At 41.6% G+C, this 21,894-nt stretch overlaps 1 protein-coding gene and 1 long non-coding RNA gene across 7 annotated transcripts in view; both read left to right on the top strand.

The window, feature by feature from the left end:
- Positions 1-21,201, top strand: part of SLC11A2 (solute carrier family 11 member 2) — a 58,735-nt gene extending 37,534 nt beyond the window's left edge. For all 6 annotated transcript variants that reach the window (XM_038378186.2, XM_038378191.2, XM_038378190.2 and 3 more), the window contains 13 exons: positions 898-1,017; positions 3,375-3,481; positions 6,076-6,146; positions 6,288-6,355; positions 7,089-7,244; positions 8,506-8,664; positions 9,281-9,367; positions 9,650-9,769; positions 10,097-10,246; positions 11,592-11,665; positions 12,411-12,564; positions 13,386-13,439; positions 20,140-21,201. In XM_038378186.2, the coding sequence (XP_038234114.1) occupies positions 898-1,017; positions 3,375-3,481; positions 6,076-6,146; positions 6,288-6,355; positions 7,089-7,244; positions 8,506-8,664; positions 9,281-9,367; positions 9,650-9,769; positions 10,097-10,246; positions 11,592-11,665; positions 12,411-12,564; positions 13,386-13,439; positions 20,140-20,217 (1,398 nt within the window). In that variant the 3' untranslated portion in view covers positions 20,218-21,201. The remainder of the gene's footprint in view (positions 1-897; positions 1,018-3,374; positions 3,482-6,075; positions 6,147-6,287; positions 6,356-7,088; positions 7,245-8,505; positions 8,665-9,280; positions 9,368-9,649; positions 9,770-10,096; positions 10,247-11,591; positions 11,666-12,410; positions 12,565-13,385; positions 13,440-20,139) is intronic.
- On the top strand, positions 1,029-1,739 carry LOC122458347. Its single transcript, XR_006278353.1, has 2 exons — positions 1,029-1,224; positions 1,321-1,739. It is a non-coding gene; the product is annotated as an uncharacterized LOC122458347 (long non-coding RNA).
- Positions 21,202-21,894: the final 693 nt, after the last annotated feature.

Below are 21,894 nucleotides of genomic sequence, written 5' to 3'. Positions count from 1 at the left end.
CATTACACAAAGTAAAACTATTTCCCCATGTTTCAGAGTAGCAGCCGTGTTAGTCTGTATTCGCAAAAAGAAAAGGAGTACTTGTGGCGCCTTAGAGACTAACAAATTTATTAGAGCATAAGCTTTCGTGAGCTACAGCTCACTTGAGCTGTAGCTCACGAAAGCTTATGCTCTAATAAATTTGTTAATTAGAGCATAAGCTTTCGTGAGCTACAGCTCAAGTGAGCTGTAGCTCACGAAAGCTTATGCTCTAATAAATTTGTTAGTCTCTAAGGTGCCACAAGTACTCCTTTTCTATTTCCCCATGGTATTTCTCCCCCCCACCCCACCCCCCACTGTTCCTCTGATATTCTTGTTAACTGCTGGAATTAGCCTACCTGCTTGTCACCATGGAAGGTTTTCCTCCTTTCCCACCCCTGCTGTGGGTGATGGCTTATCTTAAGTGATCGCTCTCCTTACAGTGTGTATGATAAACCCATTGTTTCATGTTCTCTGTGTGTGTGTATATAAATCTCTCCTCTGTTTTTTCCACCAAATGCATCCGATGAAGTGAGCTGTAGCTCACGAAAGCTTATGCTCTAATAAATTTGTTAGTCTCTAAGGTGCCACAAGTACTCCTTTTCTTTTTGCGAATACAGACTAACACGGCTGCTACTCTGAAAAATGATACATGCATACAGATTGCATAATCATAACCAGCAAACCATAACCTTGTCTTGGACACCTTATTTGACCCCCTTTATACAAGTTTTGGTGCCACTACAGGACCTTGGTTGCAACCATGTTCTATATGGTCCCAGTTCAAGTCAATAACGTGAGAGTCCTGGCTTGTTCATCTGCCTCCAAAGCACCTCATTACTCAAGGTTACTTACCGTACTTTGTTGCATCTCTTTCAGCTGCTTTGGGTTCTGTTGCTGGCCACTGTCATTGGTCTCCTCCTGCAACGTCTGGCAGCGAGGCTGGGAGTGGTAACAGGACTGCACCTTGCAGAAATGTGTAACCGGCAGTATCAAAAGGTGGGTGACCTAAAGGCCTTTAGATTTGAAATAGTGACTCTGGATGCTGTTCCCACGCACTGGGCTGCTTTGCTCATCTGTGATCTTAGTCCTGTCACTGAAAATAAAGCTTTCTGAATGGCTGGGACCCAGGAATGTTGAGGAATTGAAATTCCAGGAATGGCTAAGGGGGGGAACAGCAGACATGGAGCTGCCACTTCCAGACAGGTTTCAGAGTAGCAGCCTTGTTAGTCTGTATTCGCAAAAAGAAAAGGAGTACTTGTGGCACCTTAGAGACTAACAAATTTTCAAACTTCCAGACAGTGCCTTCAAAATGGTTCTGAACTGAAGGGCTTGGGGATGGTACAGGTGACACCTCCTTTGGTCTCCATTGTTGGTTCAAAATTGGTGTGAATGGTGCTTCCTCCTTTGTCTGAGAGCTAGTCAACACTAGAATTGTTACAGTGGCACAGCTGTAGCAATTGAGCTGCAGCGCTTCTAGTGCAGAGACACTGTTCCGACTGGAGCTTAGCTACCACCACTCAGGGAGGTGGAGTAATTAAGCCAACGGGAGAGCTTCTTCCACCGACATAGTGCTGTCCACACCGGGCACTTAGATCAGTGTAACTTATGTTGCTCATGGGGTGTTTTTTTCACACCCTTAAGTCATTTAAGTTATACCAAAGTAAGCACTAGTGTGTACAGGCCCTTAGTCTAGGCAGCCTCTTAGGGGACAGATTTTTTAAAATACGTTTCTTTAGGGAAAGAGTTCTTGCTTTTCTGCATGCAAAGCAATAAAGGCCAGAAGAGACACGGTCTATCTCAAAAGCCATTCATTGTGTGTGTGTGTGTGACAGCTTTTCCTTTTGTACAGTAAAGCACAATGGGTTCAAAGAAAAGCCTTGCTCATTGATGGGGAGGGGTGTGTGTGGAAAAGCATCCTTGGTTTCCCAGTGACTAGTCTGAAAGGTGGTTTGTTGCTGGGCAGTGGCTGGGGGATGAAAGGAAAGATTAGACATGAAGCCCAAGGGAGATTCAGTGCATCCTCTAAAGGGATAACAGTAGTTTAAATGCCCTTGCTGAGTTTACATTGGTCTTTCTCCAATTTCTAGCCTCCGTTTTACAAAGAAACTGTCTGACAATCTTGTGGGTATGTGTCAGTTTGTGACTCATTGTCTCAGGCAGTCTGCACCTCTCTTATGATTCATGTGAATGTTACTATTGATCAACATATGTTAAATCAGCCTCTAACGGTGGTGTTTTATTTCTAAAAATAGACTTGTGAAGTTCACTTTTGCATAATGGCCATGTAGCTAAGGATTTCAGGATTGACTTCTGCAGTGGCCTGTGGTTGAAAGAATGGCAGGGTTACGTGCTGATACTTGGCAAACAAATGCTAATGTTACCCCGGATTTAGCACTAACAGAGTCTCTGGATCTGGCTCATGCTAGCTTCCTTTGATATAGGCTTTATAATACAACTTTGCACATATGTTTGAGGGTGTTGATGTACTTTCCAAACATGAAACCTCATAGCATGCCTGCCTACTGTGAGGTTGGTGGTATTGTTCCCATCTAGAAAGGAGAGACTGGGGCACAGACGTTGAATGATTCTCCTGTCGTCTCACAACATTGGCAGAGTCAGGCATAGAACCCAGGATTGTCCTGACTCCCTAGTTTCTGGTTCGAACCACTGAATTGGGTTTCCTTGTCAAATGACTGGAGAGATTTAAAACTAGTCTTTATTTTAAAAAACACGGGGGATGTCATGAAGAAAGAACGCTCATTGCAGTTGGCTGTTGAGGAAATGCTCCTGGTTGTGTAAGCATATGGTTATGACTTAACTTTTCAGCTGAAAATGAGTAAAGCCATCCAGTGGAAAACGTGGATCTCCCCTTAGCCAGTATTTCCAGTAATCTTACACAAACCAGTTTAAAGGGACTGAGTCAGACAATCAAGGCCATAAGGTTGGATTTCCCAAATCTCTCATAAGAAAAGTCATGACACCTTGATTACATTTCTGTTGGGAAGGCATTTTGGGGTGTTGATTTAAACCTGTCACAAATGCACACCTGCCATTCTTGCTGCTCATATGCTGCAGTAAACACATCTGTCTAGTTTCACTGTCCAAACTCAGCAAGGAGCAGAAAATAAACTGTAAAAGTTGATCCGCATAAGGTCTTCAAAACTCGTTAGCAATGCCTGATACAGTATATACTGAAGTCATGGGTGTCTTCCGTTGACTTAGGTTTCCTAAATGGTGCTTTAAACCCCCATAAGTCTGGCAGGAAGTTGGGGAAAAGAAACATCCCCTGTAATAGTCTATTCATTATTTCTGGTTTTAATTTCAAGTATCTGAAGCTCAGTGTTTGTATCTAGGTCCCTCGAATTATGTTGTGGCTGATGATTGAACTCGCTATCATTGGGTCGGATATGCAAGAAGTAATTGGCTCGGCAATCGCTATAAACCTCTTGTCTGCTGGGAAGTAAGTTGGCTTTTATCACCTGAGAAACAGGAAATGAATGTCATTCTCCATCTGCTGCCCATATCCCGTTAGAAAACAACACTCTTTGTGCCAAAAAGGACCCTTTTATTTCCTGTAGTTGAGAATCTTAGCAGATCACTGCCCTGTTCTGCTCACCAGCGTATGAGCTCCCTCTTTGCATTGTGTATTACATAAAAAGTGTTTGAGATTAAAGGTTTTTAAATAAAATGGGTATTTCTGAGCCCACAATTGGCACCAGCCATTGCTGAATTGACACATTGTAGAACTGTAAATAAGCTTCCCGTTGGCTTTTAGGCTTCATGTTAAACCAGAACCTTACTATACATAGCACCGGAGGAGCTTCTGTTAAATCAGAACTAAAGCTGGAAGGAAATTGGTGTAGAGCAGGGGTCAGCAACCTATGGCACGTGTGCCAAAGGCAGCACGTGAGATGATTTTGAGTGGCACTCACATTGCCCGGCCACCGGTCCCAGGGGCTCTGCTGCCAGCCTGGGGTCCCGTCCGCTCAGCCCGCTGTCGGCCCCAGTCTTAGGCGCTCTGCTGCCATCCTGGGGTCCTGGCCCCTGGGCCGGGGCTCTGCAGCCACCCCCAGCTGTGGCCCACTGGCCCCAGCCTGGGGCAGTGAAGGGTGCAGACAGGGGCAACAGGGGGCACAGCTCAGCACACCCACCTTAAAAATTGTTCCAGCACCACTGTACTGGGATATTTTTAACTCCTGATTTGCTGCATACGTCACTATCACATCACGTGGAACAGCACATTGCTTTTGACATTGTGTGCCGTCTGTCGTGATTTTTTTCCCCCTTGTAAGTTGAGGGGTACATTTGACAAAATGTCAGCTCCTAAGAAAGCAAAGTTAGATGTCCATTCATTTCATTTCACAGCAACATTTGTTGGCTAAGTCATGGCAAGGTTTTGGCGTGCTTTGTAAACTGTTTTGATGCAATCAAGGCCTTTTTGTCAGAAAAAGGACAAAACTACCCCGAATTGGATGATGACAAATGGCTGTGTAAGCTCATGTTTCTAAGTGACATCACTGGTCACCTAAACGAACTCAACCTCTATCTCCAGGGTGCAGAGCAAATGGTTCTGGATCTTTTTGAAACCTGGAAGGCATTTGTTGTAAAACTAGCAGTTTTTTCTCAGGATATTTGAACTTCAACTTTCCGCTACTTCCAACACATAAAAGAGCTATCAACACATTGCATGGTCGGTGTCAATGAGATTGGAATGTACATGCAAGAACTGGAATCAGAATTTTCTGACAGATTTCAAGATTTCCAGCGATTTGGCCCAATGCTTTCTTTTCTAATTAAACCTGAAAAGTTCAACAAAAGCGACTTGGATTTGTCTGTATTTCAGTGGATGGATGTTGAAGATTTCAAAATGCAGCTCATTCAGTTAAAAAGCTCAGAATTGCAGGCATCATTTTGGAGATCTGCGGAGTGTACATAAAGCTACCGAGAGAGATCATGGGGCCTCTATTCTGACCTGCTGAACGTCCCTGCCAGTGAAATTTAACTGTTTGTAGAAAATTGCGTTTGCAATGCTTTCAGTATTTGGATCCACATACCTGTGTGAACAGGTATTTTCACACACAAAATCTGTCCTCTGTCCCTCGTGGAACAGGTTAACAACTGATCACTCAGAAGCCTGTGTGCAGCTTAAACTATCCAAATACGTGCCAGACATTGGAAAACTGAGCAAGGAAAAGCAAGGGCAAGGATCACACTAAAATTATAAGATCTGCATTTTAATTTAATTTTAAATGAAGCTTCTTAAACATTTTAAAAATCTTGTTTACTTTACATATAACAATAGTTTAGTTATATTATAGAGAGAGACCTTCTAAAAAACATTAATGTATTACTGGCATGTGAAACCTTAAATTAGACAGGTTTCAAAGTAGCAGCCATGTTAGTCTGTATCCGCAAAAAGAAAAGGAGGCTTGTGGCACCTTAGAGACTAACACATTTATTTGAGCATAAGCTTTCGTGAGCTACAGCTCACTTCATCGGATGCGTAAAGTGAGGTGTAGCTCACGAAAGCTTATGCTTAAATAAATTTGTTAGTCTCTAAGGTGCCACAAGTCCTCCTTAAATTAGAGTGAATAAATGAAGATTTGGCACACCACTTCTGAAAGGTTACCGACCCCTGGTGTAGACTCTTAGCCTGGAAGTCCAGAGCCCAACTGTGTTTTAGCTCGGGTATACCCTGCAAGTTAGCCACTTCCACCAGGCAACATAGAAATGGAAACTTAATCAGAAACTACAGGCTCATTGCCCTACAGTAGATGAGAAGTATGTCTCGCTCCAGAAACTCTTGGCTTGCTGTGCAGAGAAATGTAGGCATGGTTTAAGGTGGAACTCTTATATGAACTGTTTATGTAGAAAACAGAGTTTGTCTCTTGTCTTAAGTAACCAAGCAGCTTGTCAGATTACAAATAAAACCTTGATAACAGCATACATAAAGTGGCCATGATCTCTGCCCTGAATATAGGGAAGCTTGGACTGACATGGCTAGAAGAGCTCGTAAAAGCACGATTCTAACTAACCCTTGTTGTTCTGTTGCAGAATCCCTTTGTGGGGTGGAGTGCTCATAACCATTGCTGACACTTTCATGTTTCTGTTCTTGGACAAGTATGGTAAATTCTTTTATTTTCCTTTTAATTATTTTTAATGTCCCATGAAAGTACATGTAACCGATTAAATCTGACAGCTGCCCCCTCAACATTATGTATGAGACTTGTCCTCCAGAACTTGCTAATGGCACATTTCTTCCACAGGCTTGCGAAAACTGGAAGCATTTTTTGGCTTTCTTATTACCATCATGGCGCTTACATTTGGATATGAGGTAATTCTCACTTGAACATTTTCGAGCTTTACTTAGCAATTAGAGTGACATTCCCTCTCCCCCTTCTTTCTGTCAAACTTGTGTCTTCTCTCAAACATTTTAGAAATCAGCCAATCTCATTTCTTCCTCTGAGTTTTGTCCTCTTCTGCCAGGCCCTTGTGAAGTCTCCTTCGCCCATGGCCCCAATTATGGAAAGCACTTTAAGCCCAGGCTTAAAGATAAGCAAATCAGAGCTGATCCAAAAAAAAAAAAATGTTTTTCCCATGCAGCTTTTTGAGTTTTTAGTCAAAAACCGAAAGATCCTGGTTCAAAAAACAAAAATTTCCATGGAAAGCGGTTTCATTGGAAAATTTTAGACCAGTTCTAAAGCACGTGCTTTAATGCTCTCCTAGATTTTTTTTTTTTTTTTTTTTCGTGGTGGGGCCCACTTTAACCGACCTGGGGCTGTATTTGCTTCCTGGCTCAAATCTGGTTGGCACTGAAGGTTAGACCTTCCCAATGATTGTTAGCTGTTTATCTGCCCCCAAATAGCTACCTGGGGGCATACAACACTCCTGTTTCAGTGCTAGTGGGTAACCAATATCTAAGTTTTTTTTTAAAGGTGGAAGCTATCACCAAATTACCGTAATTTTTAGGTGGGGCAAATCTGGGGCCTTCCAAGTTGGCCATCTAAGCAACTGTGTGAATTCTGCCAATCCAGAAGTACTAGTGGCTCTCTTGTATCTGTGCGCAGTATGTTACAGTAAAACCGGACCAGGGAAAGCTGCTGAAGGGGATGTTTATGCCTTACTGTGACAAGTGCGGTCCCCAGCAGCTAGAACAAGCTGTGGGGATCGTGGGAGCAGTCATCATGCCACACAACATGTATCTGCATTCTGCTTTAGTCAAGGTAAGAGAGGACCGAGTCCCATCTCCCTTCTAGTTCACTCTGCAGGAGTACAATGAGACTATTAGAATGTGATCATGAGGGTTGAGAGGAAAGCGCCTTGCAAGGCCTGGTATGTCTGAATCGTTGTGACTGCCCTTTTCAGAGTGGGTGTTGTCAAGGAAGTCAGTGGCAAAACTCCCATTGATTTTAATGGCTGCAGAGTTGGTCGAAAGTCAGTGGGAGTTTTACCTCCGACAAGCGAATGCCAGTGCTGAGCACCTTTGAAAATCCCCTTTATAGTAGCAGTCCCTGTAACCTTTGCGGAGAACTCTCCATACTTTGGAATCAGTTCAGTAAGCGGATTCCGATGTTGACTGTTCTGTGTAAGTTTTCAGAATTAGAATATGCCACGTGCACCTGATAAAGAAATACGGTATTTAGTATGCAATTAATAGGGTAAATTGAATACATTGGCTGAACACACGTTAACTATATGTTTGCGTGACAGAACTTGGGGTCTAGATTAACACTTGGCAAACCCCTGAAAACATATTTCAGACATCTGAACAGTGTTTCCCAGTCTCTCTGCCCTGTGGGATTCACCCATATTTAATTCTGTTGGGGACAAGATGACCAACCCAGGTTAATTTTAAAGCTGAAGGCCCCCAGTCTATCCGGCAAACAAGATGGGCTTTTCTCTCTTTCCCCATCCCTGCAGCAGCATATGTTTAGAGCTCAGGCTGAGGCTGCCCCTTAACTTACTAGCTTATGTATTTTGGGGCACATCCCAACATTACAGCAGAAGGCTGGGCAGCCTGTGGATGCCCTGGGAAGCATGTCCAGCATAGTGACATTTCATTTGGAGCTGCAGTTGACCATGGGGAAATCCAGTCTGCTGGAGCAACGTGCTCAAACATGTGGTGTTGCTAGTGCATCCTGTGGATGGGTACTTGTGTGAATGTGGTCAGCCACAGCCCTGCTTCTTCAAACCGTGCCTCTTTGCTCATTGTATGCACCCCACAGCGTTATTGCATTAGCAGCTACTCTTGGCTAGCTGGTGTCTAATGTCTCATGGTGTTTACTGCTGTTTGTAAGGCCTAACAAGGGATCCAGTCAAGGGCAGGGCTCAGCTCTCAATATTTGCTGTCAGACAGGATAGATGTATTCTGGCCAAAGTTCAGTAGCAATCAGAGGAACCACCTGTTGGAGATGCAGCTGGTTCCATTGACTAGAGGTTCTGAAATACTTTAATCATAACTATCTTTAAATGTTTTCTCTCCAGTCGAGGCAGGTGAATCGTGCAAACAAGAGGGAGGTGCAAGAAGCCAATAAGTATTTCTTCATAGAGTCCTGCATTGCCCTCTTTGTCTCCTTCCTCATTAACGTCTTCGTCGTCTCTGTTTTTGCTGAAGCTTTTTTTGGGAAGACTAATGAACAAGTGGTGAGTCTGTGGGGTTTGTTGCGGGTTGTGTGCTTGTGTTGTGGAGATTCTGGATTACTGGGAGTAATATACACGGTGGGTATATCGACACTGCAGTCAGAAGGTGTGATTTCTGCACATGTTGGTGTACCCTAGCTCAAGTAACAGTAGCAATGAAGCCAAGGGAGGCAGGCAGCAGCATGGGCTAGCCCTGCCCGCGTGGGACCCCAGGTACCTACTCGGGGCTAACCCATGCTGCCACAGCTTCACTGTTGGTTAATCAAAGCGAGATCAGGTATGTCTACACATACTTCAGTCGCACCTCCCAGCTGCAGTGTAGACACCCTAAAACATTGTGCACCTGGGTTAATAATAGCTACTGTGTTAACAGTGGGCCTGAGTGTTGCATATTCTGAGGGCCTGATTCTCATTTACACTAAGGCCCCTTTACACTGCCCTGGCATGCATAAATGTAGGCACTGATCTCACCCTAGCCTGCAAGATGCACCCAACACATTAATGCTACTGCATTTCATCTGGCCAGCTCCTCCACCCCAAACTTTACCAGCTGTGGTTTCTGCTCTCTGAAATCTGTTTACAAAAATGAAACTTCCTAAACTGTCTTGTCCTCTTCTAGAACCAAGTCTGCACAAACAGCAGCAGCCCCCATGCTGGACTCTTTCCAAATAACAGTGAAATCTTGGAAGTGGATATCTACAAAGGGGTGAGTGGCTTTATAGTGAGGCCAGGCAGTGTGATCTTCTCTGAATGACTGTAACATCCTTGACTGAGTTATATGCAGCTGCTTCTTCTGAATAAATGGAGACTATTCAAGGCTTGAACATTTAAGACTATAAGAGTTGTCCTGTTGGAACAGAACAGCGTTCCTTCCTGTCTAGGCCCACGATCAGTCTGTTGGAGCAGATGGCTGAGCAGCTTTGACTGAGCATTTAAATCTAGGATTTAACACCAACTGACTTGTGACTGGAAACCCTCTGTGTTTCAGGGTGTTGTTCTGGGATGTTACTTTGGCCCTGCTGCTCTTTACATCTGGGCAGTTGGGATTCTTGCTGCAGGTCAGAGTTCAACAATGACTGGGACCTACTCTGGGCAGTTTGTCATGGAGGTATGTGACTCACAGCTGTGCCGGCTTATGTCTGTGTTTTCCCCCTTCCTCTTGTAATCCCCTGAAGTTGAGATGGTCAGTGGAGGCCTAGTTTCCTTTCCTGGTCACGTAGTTTGCTGCAGGATCAGACTTTCCTGCTATTGACCCACGTGCCAGACTCTTAGGTCCCCGATTCCCCTTGGAAAATTCCAGCCTAACTCAGGTTTCTTTAAGAGAAAAAACTCACCCTGTAGTAGATCATTCTCTCCCCCCCTCCCCCCGTTACAGTTTAACTCTGTGGAATGTTGCACTGTAGCAACAGCAGCTCTTCCATTTCTCTCCCCGAAGGGATTCCTCAACCTGAAGTGGTCGCGTTTTGCTCGTGTGATTTTGACCCGCTCCATTGCCATCACTCCAACCCTGCTGGTTTCCATTTTTCAAGATGTTGAACACCTGACGGGGATGAATGACTTCCTAAACGTTCTTCAGAGCTTACAGGTGAGCAGCTGTGCACTCACAGCATGGGACTATTCCTTGGAGAGTCACGTCTAAAAGCATTAGCTACTAGCAACTCCTAGTTCAGAACCAACCTCTTAGTCACTACTGGTGTTGGCTTTAGGGCCTTCTGTTGGCCCACTTATAAACATTTCTGTAAAGTGGTTGGCTGAGGGGTCCTGAGTGCAGAGAACTCAAGTATGGGGGGGAGCGGAAGGGACCTGTAAATGGCAGCAGCAGCCACCAGAATTGGGTTTTCCAGCAGCAATGAATTTAGGATCTACCTTGATCTGTAGCTGCTTGTGGACTGTGGCCAACATTGGTTATAGCAGTGGTTCTCAACCAGAGGTCAGGGGCCCCCTAGGGGGCTGTGAGTACATTTCAGGGGGTCCGCCAAGCATGGCTGGTGTTAGACTCACTAGGGGCCCAGGACAGAAAGCCGAAGTCCTGCTGCATGGGATTGCAGCCCGGGGCACCAAGCCCCACCACCTGGGGCTGAAGCCAAAGCCTGAGTAACTTAGCTTCAGAGTGCCCCCTGTGGTGTGGGGCCCCGGGCAATTGCCCTGCTTGCTACCCCCTAATGCCGGCCCTGGCTTTTATATGTAGAAACACAATGGTTGTGGCACAGCTGGGCTGTGGAGTTTTTATAGCATGGTGGGAGGGCCTCAGAAAGAAAAAGATTGAGAACCCCTGAGTTATAGAACAGGTAAATTACTTATAGGCTCTTATATGCCTCTCACTGGATTATCTGAGCACCACTTGAATATTTACAAAGAGCAAGAACCATATTTAAACAGGGTTACATTTATACCTTGTTCACATTTAAAAGTCATAAAAAAATAACAAGTTTCCTGGCTGGTCCAGTTCTCCTCAAGTTTCCAGCTCTGCAACAACCTAGATATGTATTTATGGTGCCTTGTTCCTGTTGTAAAATGGGGGATGGGAACTGTTGAATTAAATTCTCGGAGTAGAAGAATTTTAGCTTCCAATGGTTCTTGTCTGAAACTTGCTCCTCGCACTCAAGAATGATACAGTCCATATCCCAGCACGGAAAATAACTCCTATTTCAGCTGGACTACAAAGAGAGGAGGAAAAATACTGTGGGGTCATGCTTCTTTATTTAAAGCTTCTGGATTCTTTCACTGAAGAATTTCTTGGTTGAGGGGAGGTGGGAAAGCACCAGCTGGTGGCTTTAAACTGCTTCCCATTTCTAGCCTTGAGAGGTCTCTTAGGTGACACACTTTCAATAGCTAAAGAGAAAAATTTGAGTATAAACAAGCTTTGGGTGGGTTTTTTATGTGAACAAAGTCCCAGCTCTAATCTGCTGCATCTTGTTGCCTTATTCCAGCTTCCCTTTGCTTTAATCCCAGTCCTCACGTTCACCAGCCTGCACCCTGTGATGAATGACTTTGCCAATGGACTGTAAGTATGAAAAGAATCCCACCCGCCTGACCTTTTCCTGATTTAAAACCATTTGATTTAGCCCTGAATACTGATATCTATCTTGGGTGCGTGGTCCCAACAAATGTGATATCTGAGCCCAATCTTTAATGTATTTATCCTCGCAACACCCTCTGAGGTGGGGGGAGTTTTATCCCTATTTTATATATGGGGAATTGAGAGACTAAGTGACTTGCCCAAGGTCACATGAGAACTTTGTGGCAAAGTAGAAGAACCAAGTCTCCCAAGTCCAGGCTGGCACCCTAACCACTAGACCTTTCTTCCTCCCTCAGTACAGTTAAGTGGGGCTAGCTGTTCACAAAAACGTGTGATTGTTTTTATTCCCCAAACAGTATTAGAGTTCTTCTGCTTCTAAGCTTCTTATACATAGCCCAGTCTCCCCAAGTCCTGTTTGACAACTCACTCTCCTTGGAGTGGTGCCCAATATGTCACTTCTAGAAACTGGTGTTTGTTTATTGCTTCCTGAGCTCTGTCTTTACATCTTTTCTTGTCCCTTTATCTAGTTTGTGTTTTGAGTCTAAAAGTAGCAACCCTATTAGAAAAGAGTCAGTGCCGTTCAATGAAAGTTTCTATTCTGGTGACTTTATTTTCAGAGTCTTGGCATTTACATTAGAAGAAGTGTTCCCTCCAAACACCATGGAAAATAGGAACATTCCTCTCCCCGCAAATGCCCCTGTAATTCCGTTTCTTTTGGCTTCCCTTTCAGAGGTTGGAAGATCGCTGGCGGTGTGCTCATTCTCATTGTCTGCTCCATTAACATGTATTTTGTGGTGGTCTATGTCACCGCATTGGGACACCTTGCCTTGTATGTGGTTGCAGCCATTGTCTGTGTTGCCTACCTGTGCTTTGTAGCATATTTGGTAAGTATTATTCTTCCACGCTCTTTGGCAAGACCATTGCTGTATAAAATTGTGATTCCAGTAATTATTGGGCTGAGGCAGCTTGTAGGCAGGGCTGAGACAATGAACTTGGTTTCCCAGGAGCTGGAAACTTTTTTTTTTTTTTTTTTTATAAACCATAGAACTCTTACAAACACTAAGTAATCCTCACCATCCACGGGGTGCATAATTTCAGATGTGCCTCAGTTTCCATAAGTCAAGACCCGCTCAAGCTCTACTCAGCCAGGGAATTTGTCTCCCCATTCTGTGCTTAGTCCACCACTCCTTGCAACTTCCTCCATCCCAGTTCCTTTTGTGACTCATCTAATAGTCTGATGGGGAGAGACCTTAGAAGCATGCAGAATTCCAGATCTGTTTGTGTGTATTCAGATGGTAAGAGGAGACAGTTATGCTTTTGTTTAAAAAAAAAAAAAAAAAAAAAAAAGAGGGGGGGGGGGACGTCTGTCAACATGCAGTTTGACTTTCCTTCCTGTGACTGCTGCTGTATCTCCAAGTTTCTACTTATTGTGCAAAGTGTGTCAAAGTTTAGAACAGCTTATAAACATGCTCAACAATCTATTTAATAGCTTTCACAATCTCAGCAGGCTTAATGTGCTTTAACATCCTTAGAGTTCTCTGTAGAACTCATTATGAAGAGATTTGGTAACTTGACTTTTGAGTAATTATTGAAAAATAGCACATAGTAATCCCTCCATGTTTCCATTCAATAAAGTGTGGCTGCTAAAAAGATTGTAACTTGCAGCAATGTTTCTCTTAGTCCACTCCTTCTTCTTTAATTCCAGAGCTGGCTGTGTCTGATTGCTCTTGGGATCTCCTTCCTGGCCTGTGGGCAAACGGTAAGCATCTCTAGAACAGGGCTTACTGAAGAACCACCTGTCACTCAAATTAACTAAATACTGGGTCTGTCTACACACAGCATGTAGCCATCAGAGCCAGTGCGTTTCTATGGTTTACTGTGTGAACATCTCCAAATGTATGTGCAATTTGCACAGAGAATACTTGTGTAAATTCATTGTATAAAAGCTCAGATGTACGTACTGGGAAATATTTTGTTGCTAAGATAACTAAAGAGATGAGTAAATTTCCTTGCTGACCCCCTCTAATCACAAACATAATTTTATGTTGCTGCTGGAATGTAGGAACTGCCTGTAATTTACCCATTATCCAGACACTAACCAGCTTAACAGCCTGGCAAAGAGACACTGTGTTCCAAAATGACACTTCCATTTAGCTAGTTCTCTGCCTCCGAAGTCTTCCAGTGAATCTGTAATACAAGCTAGTAAACAGAAATCAAGCTGCTTGGACAGTATCTGAAGTATTAATCCTCCTTCTCACAATTAGACAAGCAACGTGTAAAGTCTGTGACACTAAGTGATACAATCTACCTCCACAGATCAGAATTCCATTGTATTCCATAATCTCAAATTGACCTGTTTATCTCACACTCTAAAGAAACCATAGTTACTAGTTTCAGTTAATCAGAATGAATTTGGGGTGCAGAAATTCCTTCCCAGAGGTGGGAATTGTGTGCAGAAATCCTAGCACATAAACACTAGAAGTCTAAGCATTAGAGCTGTAATGTTTTTTTCCTACCTGGTATGTGATTCTGGTGATCAGCAAAGAAAAAAAATAAATCAATGTTTACAGGTTTGATTCTGCGATTTATTTTGTATGTATGGCATTAATAGAAATGTTCTCTGTATTTTCTGCAATTTGCTGTATCATGACTCATGGAGTGTAATGTAACAGAATGTGCTAAAAGCCTTCCATGATTTGGGTCTCCATTTTTTTAAATGTACTTACTTTCACTTCCAGTCTGGCCCTTTTATACTCCAAAAACTTTCCCCATTGTACTTCCTGCTTCTTCCACCTCCCAAGGCAGTCTTAAACCTAGTATTGCACAGTCACAGTGAGAAACATGCATTCCTTTTCTCTGTTTGGAAAAAACTGCACATTTTGTCCTAATTTTATCATGAATCAAGTGGTTATATCCTTGGGGATATAATATTGTTTTTAGGGAAGGGGGCGGGGGGAATGTGTGTTTGAGTGGATCCTGTAAAGTGAACCTGTAGGGAAATTGAAGTCTTGGATCTTATTGAGTAAGATTTTTCTTCTGTTACTACTTGATGAAGTTTTAGCTGATAACAACTCTGTGTGTAAGCATTTGTGTTTGCGTTGAGGTATTTTGGTAGGTATTTTCACTAGAATTCAAATGATCTCAATTCTGTCCTTCATCTCATGTGCCCATCAGATATTTTGATCTAAATTTTAGTTTGTGCATTAGTTTTTTCACCTTTTTTAAGAGAACTGGGTTCAAATCCTGACATGGGTCACAAGTGAAAGTGGCTTCCAAAGGACTTCTCAATCCCTCTGTGTGAACCTCCCAAAAGCATGGCATGATTGCAGTCTGCTCAAGAGAAGCTAGGGACTGGAATAGCCAAGGTATTACAAGTCAGGATTGGGGTCCCCTGGAAGATCTGCGTGGGTTGCGCAACATCTCCCCTTGCTTTGCCTTACTTAACCCATGCTATTAGTCCTCCACTCTCCTGATCACTAAAATTAGTCCTTTTTTTTAAGTGGGAATATTTTATTGAGAATGGCTAATGTAGGTATGTTTTCAAACTTAGTTTCCATAGTTCTAATTGGAGACGAGGTTTTCTTAGGTAATTCATTGTCTTATTGTTTATCGTGCTCATCACAAGAGAGGTGATTCTTCTGTGCAGATGAAGGGGGTTATCCATGGCTTTCGGAGGGTTGGAGAGACAGATTTCACAATAGAACGGTAGCTTTTTCTTTTTATTGTAATGCCTCTTGTCTGGACAAACTTCAGACTGTAAGGGACATCCATCAGGTTGATGGGAGGTGAAAGATATGTCCAGACTAAGTGTGGAGAATGCCTTTAAATATTTTCCTATATGGAAATGGGATGTGGTTCTCACTAGGTGGTGTGAGAACATTCAGTTTAGTTCAGGCTTGACCACTTCCATCTTCCTGTCTGTTGTAGCAGTCAGAAACAGATACTGAATGTTACAATTGCTGTCTTGCCAAAGCAAAGGCATACAGCCAGATTTTCCCATTGCCCTGTGACTTGCCGTAGTTCATTATATCTGCTTTGCACTGGGGTCAAAATGCTACAGAATCAGAACAGTAAAAGTTTACTACTGCTTTGCCCTAGACTGCACAAGGTGCAGGACAATGGAGAGTCTAGTCCATAGTCTCAAATTGCTAGAATAAAGCATAAGCCTCACGGTTTCTAATAGTAGTAAAGAACACCTACATGTGCAGCTCCTGTTATGATAACAAGTGCAGACGTACAGGAAAGAATAAACTCCTGAGTGTATAAAGTTGAGTTGGTTTCATAAATTTGGTAAGGAATTCAGTGTTAGGAAGATTGTAACTGTGAGCAAGAGACACGCTGAATTTGTGATGGCAAAAATTAAAGCTGCTAATCTTTTTTTAATGATCATTTTGACTAAGCCTACAAAGTTGGCTAATGTACTCTTCGTTAAGATAACTGACAAAACATACTTGACTTAAGTATTAATGCTTGATATAAAGAAAAAAATTATTTCACTTAGCGTTTTAGTTCAAAATTCTAACTAGAAATCCTGAGTATGCATCCTACTTACTGCCAGGGTTTGTAGTTTTATATCTAATTCTGCTGATTTGTGTGTTAATTTGTCTTCCTTTGGCAGCAAAATTATATAGACTGTCTAATCAAAGGCATGTTTATGATCTAGAACTGCTGTTAGGCTTGAATCTAGCTGCTTTCATTCGCTTATAAATTCCTGTAGTTTAATTTTTATGCCTTAAATTTTCATGCATTTTAAAAACTTCTGGTTTGTAAAAGTGTCAAAAATGCATGACCACTGTGAACACGCATGACTGTCACTGTTGGATATGACGTGAACTGTATATCAACATCACAGCTATATGCAGGAGCTTCTGTATAAAGTCCTCTTAGTGTACTATAATTTAGCATTTATTCTATTCTTTGTGAAACTTAATTTTTTTTAATTGAGCATGAATCAATTTGTATTTACTACATTTTCAATTAAAAGGATAGACACTTTTTCAACGTGGTTTCTTGGGTCTTTTTTTTTTTTTTTTTAAATTGCGACACCCAGTATGTTGCTTTAAAAGAAACTCGTATTGATGCCCAAATGATTGAGATGCTCGATCACTCTCGTTACAGTGTGTATGGTAACACCCATTGTTTCATGTTCTCTATTTATATAAATCTCCCCACTGTATTTTCCACTGAATGCATCTGATGAAGTGAGCTGTAGCTCATGAAAGCTTATGCTCAAATAAATTTGTTAGTCTCTAAGGTGCCACAAGTACTCCTTTTCTTTTTGTGAATACAGACTAACACGGCTGCTACTCTGAAACCTATAGAGTTATTGGCCCTGTACACTAGATTGCATGCAAAGCTTGGTATTTCTATACTAACTCTCTCCAAGCTGTGCATAGTAACGTCTCACTAACTGCTGGTGCCAGAAATTGACACTACAGTCCTTGTTCGTGCAAGACATTCAACCAAGAAGCTATCTTTTCTTGATATTCTCCACTCCCTTCAGGGCAGTATTGAGTGCTTCTGCTCCCAGCAATAGCGAAAGATTGATATGCTATTAGTTTATGCAGCCTGACTACCTGAAAAAATTATTGCTAGGGTTCAGTTGAGCAATTTATAGGTGTCTTTGGGTGGCTCTATATGGAAGACAAACTTACCATTCTACATTTAGACCATTTACTGCTATATTTCTGCATGTCTTGCCACTTCCTGATCCTCAGTCAAAATAGCAAATGCACTAAAACAATCTGGTTTTAGGCTATCTCGCCTACCCATTTACTAACAAAACGAATCAAATGCCAACATGTTTTGGCCAGAAACAACCTTAATGGGGATAAACACGGCTTAGTTGGAATAGGAATGAATACAGGTAATTGGGTGAAATTCTGTGGCCTGATCTTATTCAGTTCAGATCTAATGGTCCCATCTGGCCTTAAAATCTATTTGAGAGTGGGGAGGGAATTCTGATAGAAGCAGGCATTGCACACTCCTTTCTTTTTTTTTTTTTTTTTTTTTTAAACAAGCCTGAATTTTTGCTTCTGTTCAGAAATTGATCTTTGTGAAATGGGAACTTTCCCGTTTTTTATTACAAGTTTTCCCTACCTGCTTTAAATGAACTGGAAGCTGTAAGTAATGCATATTATTTATTTCTCTTAGAGGAAACGCTGAATTTGTAAGCTCACTACAGGCCTTTAATTTAAATTAATAACTATTTAGTTTCTTTGTTTCTACCTTGTAAGAAACAGTTTTGGTAAGTTTCAGTCCATTGAAAATTCTCATCTTGCCTTTTGATTTCTAACTGAATTTTTTAACAAATTTTGAATAATTAAGCATGAACTTAAGAGTCACAGAGGAGAATAACTATCTCCTATATACATGGAATCAGTCAAACTTGCATGTTGATGTAACAGGAAATTGTAACTGAGAAAAATACCATCCAGAGTCCTCCCAACAGAAACAGTAACGGGATATTTCATCTGTATCCCTTACATGTTTTTGTAATATGTATTGATGTGAAGTATTGTGTCTATTAAATAAAAACTTATCAACAGCCATTGCTCTCATAAGCTAACTTGTAAATCAGACAAAAATCCCTTTTAAAGAGAGTTCTCAAACTACTGCAGCTGAGACATAAACTGGATACAAAACAGGATTTTATAAAGATGTAACTCGTGGGTCCTAGAGCATAGTAGCATATTCTTTGGCTGGCCACTAATGACTGAAGCCTGTCCAGATATAAGATAAATTATTATCTCTGGCTAATTGAGAGTGCACCCTGACATAGGAAACCTGGTGCACTGAAACAACTTCCACTGTTTGCTTAACTAAACTTTCTGTAATGAATCCACACTACTTGAAAAGGGTGAATTCTGTGTTCTGATAAGTGAAGATTGGGTTTTCCTGTTGGATCATACTCTGCTCCTACTGCTGCTAATCTAGTAATTAATGTACAAGATCTACTGAAATAAGTGATAATTAGCATGGAAAGAAGGAAAAATTTATCTCCTGTCTGTTCTACCAGCTGAATCACCTTTGTTTTTTAATCAGCTGCGTGTTGCTTCAATCATTCCAATGACACTTCTTCAGATTAATCAAAATAACTTTAATAAATCAGTTAATTATGGTGCAGTATTTATTTATCAGATTTATAACAAGTCAGATTTAGTGCAGCTGATTAAAGATTAAAAATTGATTTAATGCTTTGGTTTTAACATCTAACAGCCTCACAAAACTTGATTTTATTTTATATAATGAAAGTGGCAGGACCAAAGAATTGGTGACCTGTGTTAAATACGACTTTTACCTATCAGATTATGGTTTAGATGACCTTATGAGCTACAATAGAACCTCAGAGTTACGAACATCTTGGGAATGGAGGTGGTTCGTGACTCTGAAATGTTCAGATGCATCTGAAAAAGGGGGGTTTTTACCCACGAAAGCTTGTGCCCCCAAATAAGTCTGTTAGTCTTTAAGGTGCCACCGGACTCCGTGTTGTTTTTGTGGATACAGACTAACACGACTACCCCTTATATCTGAAATGTTTGTAACTTTGAACAAAATGTTACAGTTCTTTCCAAAGCTTACAGCTAAACATTGCCTTAATAGAGCTTTGAAACTTTACTGTGCAGAAAAAAAATGCTGCTTTTAACCATCTTAAATTAAATGAAACAAGCACAGAAACAGTTTCCTTATTTTGTCAAATATTTTTAAAATTTTGCCTTTTTTTTAAAGTGTTTACATTTAACACAGTACTGTACCGTATTCACTTTTTTGTCTCTGCTACTGCCTGATTGCACACTTCCACTTCCAAATGAGGTGTGTGGTTGACCGATCAGTTCATAACTTTGGTGTTCGTAACTCTGAGGTTCTACTGTACTGTGTGGCTTGGAGCTACTTGGCCTTCTGGCAGTACCAGTTCCTAAGGGCTTGTCTATATGGCACTAACTAGCAACATAGCCCCTGCTTCCGCGCACTAAAAATTCCATAGTGTGATTTGACACACTGCTATTTCAAACACCCTGGCATGCTGTGCACTAAATCATGGTGTAGGCAAGCCCTTAGTGAAATAAAGCTGCCAGGTATGTAGCAGTTAGGAGAGAATAGCACTTAACTGCTGGAAAAGAACTTGGTCTTGGTCATGCCTAAGTTCCTGTGGCATGCAGTTGTCTCAATTATTACCTGCCCTGGAGGAATATTCTCTACATGGACTCCAGGAGAGCCTGCTTGCACTTCTGGATTGTACAAGTCCTATGAAACTCATTGTCTGAACAACATAAGATGTTTCTGTATTACTTCAGGATTTGAAGCATTGATCAAGGACTTTTTAACAAAGTTTTAGGCTGAAGAAAGCCAAAGCACAAAACCCTCTCGTTAGTGATTTCAACCTAATCATCCCTTGATTTCACTGTCTTTGGCTTCTGTTTCAAAGTGGTTTCCCTAATTTTTTTCTTTGCCTTCTCTAGTATCGGCTGGGACTTACTACTCACCCTGAACTCTTCCTTCTGAACAATGTTGATGCAGACTCAATTGTGACTAGATGATTCCCTGAACTGCAGTAGCAAGAACAAAAACAATTTTGAAGCCCCTTTGTGCTGCGGAAAAGGATTTTCCTTACTTTTGGTTAGTTCAGAAACGGGTATGGTCAAGCATCACGAATGATGGAAAGATTTCCTTCGAGAAGGAGCACAGGATAAAACTGACATCTGCAGAGGAGCGCAAGATGGAATCAACAGACATTGCACTTGACATCAGCCATGAAGGTTCTCATAGGATCAATGAAGAGCCAGAGTCAAACCAGTTCATAATATCACACACCCTATGGGTTTGTCTTCCCTTTAGGTACTCAAAATATTTTCTTTAATCCTTTTTTTAATTGTAAATTATTTGAGGAGTAAATTATAGATATTTGATAGCTTATTGATTTAGATCTAAACTTATTCTGCTTGGTGTTTCTTAGGCCAACTAAATGATGGGACACTAACATGTTTTCCAGCTTTTGGAAGATTGTCCAAATGAGTAATAAGTTTTTACATTTGATTTTGAATCTCATTTATGAAGTACATTAAGGAGACTACACAATGAGAAATAATTAACTCAAAAGCATGGGCAAATTCTGAAGTGTAAATCCATTGGAGCCTAAGGAAGAAGCGTACAAGGCTTCTGTAAAATGCAGAGTATGTTTTGGGCATTCTCTTCCATTTCTGCTTCCTTCTCTCTAAAAACGTCCTCTCTATCTGTCCAGGTACTTAAGTGCTTGGTTACTATAGCAATGAGTCCTATCATCTCAAACCTCTCTAGCCTCCACTATAGCTATCTGAAGAGGTCTCCACCAAGAGCGTGGCAGTTCTCGCTTCCCTGCCCACCTCTTCTAAGCATCTGGCCAGTTCTTCAATACTGAGCTGCTCTAGGATTTTATTTCAAGTGCTTGCCTTGTCCCCTACAACTACATTGCTGACTGCTGCTTAGGAGATGGTAACTACAGTATAACTGAAATGGGAGGATAAAAAGAGTTGTATTTTTTTGCATTCAGTCTAACTTTGTTTTCTTTGTCATCACATCCCAGCTTTTATTTGACCGACAGTGTGTTGAATTACTTAATTCTCAATTTCAAAATACAAACAGTTTGCAGAGGTAATGCCAATGTAGGTTTTACTCCTGACATCAGAGGTGGGGATCTATAGAATCCTTGGTTTAAGTATCTGTCTATACAGTTAAAGGAGTAGACACTGCTCTTTTAAGAGGTTTCAGAGTAGCAGCCGTGTTAGTCTGTATTCGCAAAAAGAAAAGGAGGACTTGTGGCACCTTAGAGACTAACAAATTTATTAGAGCATAAGCTTTCGTGAGCTACAGCTCACTTCATCGGATGCATCCGATGAAGTGAGCTGTAGCTCACGAAAGCTTATGCTCTAATAAATTTGTTAGTCTCTAAGGTGCCACAAGTACTCCTTTTCTCTTTTAAGAGTGCTCACTATGGAAAGTGCCTGTTAACTATTAAGTCCTGAAGAGGGAACTTTGAAGAAATTCTTCATGTAGTTCTTCCAGCCATAAATGCAACTGAATAAATCCAACAATCACAGAATTGGGGTAACTTTTCCTGGGACTAGCTTTACACAAATGGAATTGAACATGAGCTTTGCATTTTCCTGCCATTTCAAGAAGTCTTGAATGATTAGGATAATTTCTGAGAATTGGATGGTTCCAAACTCAGAGCTTGAGGC

Source organism: Dermochelys coriacea, chromosome 20 (assembly GCF_009764565.3).
Source record: "Dermochelys coriacea isolate rDerCor1 chromosome 20, rDerCor1.pri.v4, whole genome shotgun sequence".
In the NCBI taxonomy this organism is placed as follows: domain Eukaryota; kingdom Metazoa; phylum Chordata; order Testudines; family Dermochelyidae; genus Dermochelys; species Dermochelys coriacea.
The sequence above is the reverse complement of the archived record's forward strand: the minus strand, read 5'-3'. Positions and strand labels throughout refer to the sequence as shown.